Source organism: Fusarium odoratissimum, assembly GCF_000260195.1.
Source record: "Fusarium odoratissimum NRRL 54006 unplaced genomic scaffold supercont1.81, whole genome shotgun sequence".
NCBI classification, from domain to species: Eukaryota; Fungi; Ascomycota; class Sordariomycetes; order Hypocreales; family Nectriaceae; genus Fusarium; species Fusarium odoratissimum.
In genome coordinates, this window is record NW_022158747.1 from 43,177 (window position 1) to 48,673 (window position 5,497).

The 5,497-nt window shown below is 30.8% G+C and overlaps 1 protein-coding gene across 1 annotated transcript; it reads left to right on the top strand.

The window, feature by feature from the left end:
• Positions 1 to 642: 642 nt before the first annotated feature.
• FOIG_16426 (uncharacterized protein) lies at positions 643 to 1,863 on the top strand (the record flags this gene model as incomplete). The annotated part of the gene is made up of 1 exon (XM_031217871.1): positions 643 to 1,863. One exon carries the CDS (start codon positions 643 to 645, stop codon positions 1,861 to 1,863), a length of 1,221 nt encoding a protein of 406 aa, XP_031052424.1.
• Between the last annotated feature and the right edge of the window lie 3,634 nt (positions 1,864 to 5,497).

Consider the following 5,497-nt stretch of genomic DNA (forward strand, 5'->3'; position numbering starts at 1 on the left):
TATAATAGCCGGCCGTTTATCCCATCGGATCATCCTCAATCTCCATGACTTGAACGTGCAAGTCGGGGGATGTAGATTAAGATGTCACTATGATGCAATATGAACCAGTTTTGTAAAACCTAAAAAGCCATCGAGTGTTATTGAGAAGTATTTTCTCAGCTGAGATTCACTATTTGCTAAGATTTCGTACTCATCTTACATACAATAGAAGATATTGCAGTGGCTTAAGCATGGTTTTAGGTAGCCTGCAGATACGAGTCACATTGGAGTCCATAAGAGCAACTAACCCTACTGCTACCGTTCCAGGAGGGGCATGCAGGTAAGATATCGTATTCATCTTGTCATACCATAAACGATGCTGTAAGTGGCTGAAAATAGTGGTGACTTCATCAATCATATGGCATGTGAACCTAAGGAGACGCCTGTAAACCAAATGCTATATTTCCCAGGAGTCCCGCGAGTCTCCTCATATTACCTAAACCATTTATGTTGCGTACCTCGCCCTATCCTATTACTATATTTCGTTTGATACAAAATTGGATCCGACCATTCTCGACACGACTTGCAAACATGACCTCGAAAATACGCTACGCACTTTGTACACTCGGCTCATACATAGCTGGCACCCTCCTCACCTTCGCGATGAAGGTGTTTGTCGCGGCAGGCGACACACAAGTGGTCGATGCAATCCTCCAGGCGATAAATCGGTCTCTAGAAGCCATGACACAAAGCCTCAGCGGCGCAGCCCTCATTTGGAAGGCTATCTTTACTAACGACATTAACAAGCCCTCTCTAAACTTCATATTAAACCATCTACCTGAACTGGGCCAGTTCTTATATGACTTGATCAGACCAGGGACCGTCTTGGGTCGATTTCCGTCCACTGACGGTCCGCCAGAGAGCTTTGATGCTGAGTTCCCAGGCATAGACAATCCGTACAATGAACTCGACTTATGGCTACCGGAGAACAGAAACGCTGTGGTTTGCCAAGCACAGCGGGTAGCTTTGACCATTGTTGCCATTCTGAAGTTGGGCAGAGGAAAAATGCCAAACGGACTCGACGATGTTCAACTAAACGTCAGTCTACGCAGCGACTTTGATGCAAATGCCAACCCTCCGTCACCAACATACATCTCAGCGCTTCACGGCGGGCCGCTGTCCCCACCAAATGAGAAATGGCTCTTCATCAACGGCATTGCAAACGAATTCTTTTGGTTTCAACGGTCGTGCGACAAGATCCGCGACACCTTCAACAGAGAAGTCACAGGAGTATATAACAGAAGCGACGGTATCCTCTGGGACTTTATTGAATGTTGCAGCGAACGCAGGGACGGTGAGCCAAATACTCTTATCGAAGGGACACAGAGTAGCAAGGCTGCTCAGAAGGCCCTCGAGCAAGAGCTTAGGGCTGCCCTATGGCCTACCGCTGCTAAGGTCCCCGACAAAGTCGTCATGATTGCGCACTCTCAGGGTTGCCTGATCTTGCGCCTGGCACTACAGACGCTGGTAACAGAGACTCCAAAAGGCTCCCCTCAAAGACGAATAATTAAGGAAAGGCTAAGAATATTCACCTTTGGAAACCCAAGTATCGACTGGAAGGTGATAGATGGGACTGAACAGCCTTTGAGCAAATACGTCTACACTACAGAGCATTTTGCGAACGAAACCGACTTTGTGGCCATGCTGGGCGTTGTCATGCACCGCGACGACAAGGGCTCGGGTTATGACCCAAATATGGTTTTCTATAGCAAGACGGGAAAGGCGCATCTATTCGGTGCACATTATTCTCTCGGGGTTGATGCTTATCATGGTGGGGAGAATTCGCAGTTGTTGAAAGCCGTGAATGGAACAGAGATAGCTTGAGCGATGTAGCCAGGTATGTCATTTGCGAGTATCGGTGCACTTCGATATTCATCAGACTAGTACGTAACATAATGCTTAACGGCAGATGGAAAAAGGGGGTAGTATACTGGAGACGAGGCACCGAGAATGGATACTGTAACAGAATTAAAACGGACCAAAGTTATTTACACCAATGAATACAATGAAGTAAACCTAAATTTGCAGCGAAACCGCTACAAACCGATTCTGGACTACCTGCCTGCGATCTCCCTTGGGCTATTTCTCTCCCGCTATCTGGCCTAGCCTACTTTCTTGCTGGAACTCCGCATCTAGCTCGGTAGCTTACGACTTGAGTTGCAGCCCCTTTCTACGCTGGGGTCCATGCGCTACTCAGGCTCAGGGTTAAGCACATGTGATATCAAGTGCAGATAGACGTGATTCCATAACAGGACTCCATAATTGCATCCAATCAGGGCTATTCATGATAATGGCCACTGACTTAATACTTACACTCGCCCCGAACCTTAAATCTTTTTTAGGTTAAGCTTACTAGCAGGTAGGCAGTGCACCACGATACTAAGTTACAAAGCTACGGTCAGGTTAACTCTATTTCGATAACCAAGCTCGATGGTATTGTGAAGTTATCTGGCTACCGCATCCATAACGTTTGCAGCCCTGGATAAACCTTAAGATGTATTATTTATTAATGTGTGACCACCAGGCACTATAGTGACACAACCTTGTCCATTAGTCCTTGTAGCTAGTGAGAGCAATTAGGCGGGCTTGAGTATGGTTAGCTGAACGCTTTAATGTATTAATACAAGGATATATTTAATTACCTATGGCAAATAATAGTTAATATCTTCTTCTAAGTGGCCCTTCCGGAGTTGCATAGTATCCTCTTCTTTTAGCTAGGCCTAACTAATAGTAATTATCTCCTCTATAGCGCTATATCTTATAGTATTAGCACTACCTAATATAATACTAGTATTACTATTATCTTAAATAATTTAGTATTAAGTATACCTCTTACTTATTTAAATCTATAGTATAACCTATTTCTATTATATCTCTGCTATTTTATGCCTTACCTCTCTCTAGTAATAAATAATATTATCTTATACTATTATAAGATACTTATATATAATATAGCTATGCCCTTTTAATACTAGGAGCTATCTAATAATTATATTATTATCTTTTTAAAGCTTTAACTTAATTAGATTTATTATATCTCTGCTAATATAATAATTAAAAGTATTTTTTAAATATATCTAATTAAAGTATTATCTTATATCTTTAATAAATAAGTATATAATATTTATTATTAAGTTTTATATACTTATTTAGTATTATTAAATAATACTTAGTATTATAATCCTAGCAGTTATATTATATATACCTTATAATTTTCTCTACTTAACCTATTAACCAGGGAAAGATTAATACTTATAGGACTAATAGTATTCTAGGACTATATTATTCTAAGACTAATAGTAATCTTATATTATATTACTCTTATAGAATTATATTTAATATATAAAATATATTTATTAGCACTTTTATAAATTCTAGCTTACTAGCTATTAATAAAACTTCTTTATATTAATTAAGCCTAATATATATTAAATTTACTATTAAGAGATATAATACTTTAATAAGCTTAATATTATACCTTATATAATCTGCTAATAATAAACCTAGTATAGCTTAGTTTAATATAGTTAAATCTAATTATTATATATTAATAGCTTTTATTTAAATTATATTATATAATACTAAGTAATATAAATATAATAGCTATTTATATTAACCCTACTTAGTAATATATTATATTTAATATTAACCTAGTATTTATTAATAATAATTAGGATATAAATAATAATTCTAAGAGTAATACTAATTCTAATATTACCTAATTTTATTAGTAAATAACTAATATAATAATTAAAATAGATAATCTCTAATAAGCTTTTATTAAAGCTATTATACTTTAAGCCTAGTAAGCTATTAATTATTAAAATATAATTTAAAAGATATATTAGCTTACTATTACTATTATAAATAAAATAAAAGTAAGAGAAATCCTTAAACCTAATATATTTAAATTATTTAATAGAAACCTAATAAAACTAATTATATTCCTTACTTAGTGCTAAGCCTTTATAAGCTATTTTCTAAACTAGTTTAATAAAGATAATAACTAAGTTATATATACCTTAAGATAACTTAAAGGTAATATAGCCTAGTAGTTTTAATTTATATTAGAAGATATAATTATTAAAATAAATTTTATACTACTATTATAAACTTTTTAAATTTATAAAAGCTATATAATATTTAAGTAAGCCCTATAATAAGCCTTTAAATTAGTTAATAAGAAAAGCTAAGTAAAATAAAAAATTAAAGTATTTTAATAAATTAAATTAGCTTTAAAATATAAAACTAAGTTCCTTTAGCTAATTATTAAGTTAAGATAAGACTAAGAACTCCTAATATTACTTTTCTTTAATAGACTTAAAGAATTAGTTTAAGTAAAACTTTATAAGAAAATAAAACCTAAGATATTAGTTAATTATATAAAATAAGTAATTAAGATTAATAATATATAATTCTAATAGAGAATTTATAATAACTAAAATAACTAGGGATAATAAGGGAATAAATTATATTATAATACTAATTAAGAAAGAAAATAAAATAATAATACTTCTTATAATATTAACTCTAAATTAATAATTATTAAAATAACTAAGAAAAATAAATTTAAAAATTATATTATAATACTAACTAAGAAAGAAAATAAAATAATAATACTTCTTATAATATTAACTCTAAATTAATAATTATTAAAATAACTAAGAAAAATAAATTTAAAATTACTTATTAGAATTATAATAAGAAAGGATATTATAATTTAAAATATAAAAACCTTATTAAAACTAACTAAAAATATAAACTAGTTCTTAAAAATAAGAAAATTAATATAATTAAGAAAAATAATAAACCTTAAATAGTAATTAAAATTATTAATATAATTAAAATAAAATATAACTTATTTAACCTAGGACTTATTATTAATATATATAACTTATTTCTTAGTAAGAAAGAAACCCTTAAAAGATATTATTTAAGAATAAAACTAAAATAATAACTTATACTAGGATATTATACCCTAATAATAAAAATCTAATATTTATAAAATAAAAAAAAGAAAAAACAAAAAAGGAAAAATATAAAAAGAAATACTAATAATAAATAAAAATAAATAAAATAATTAACCTTAAATAGGTATTAATACCTAAACTAGAAATATAACCTATTAAAAGAAAAACTATTACTATAATTAAAAAGGGAAAAAAGGTTAACCTTAGCCTAAATAATAAACCTAATACTAAGAGAAATAATTAGAAAACTTACTTAATAATAAATAAAATCCCTATTAAAGTTACCTTAAAATAATTAAATTAATATATTAATAATTTAAATTACTTAGAATCTTATTAAGTTTAAAAGGAATTTAATACTAAATATATTAAATATAAGAAGAATTAAATAATTTAAAATATAAAAATTATACCTTAATATAATAAATATAAGACCTATTTCTAGGATAATAAATACTAGAAATATATAAAACTTATAAAAAAATATA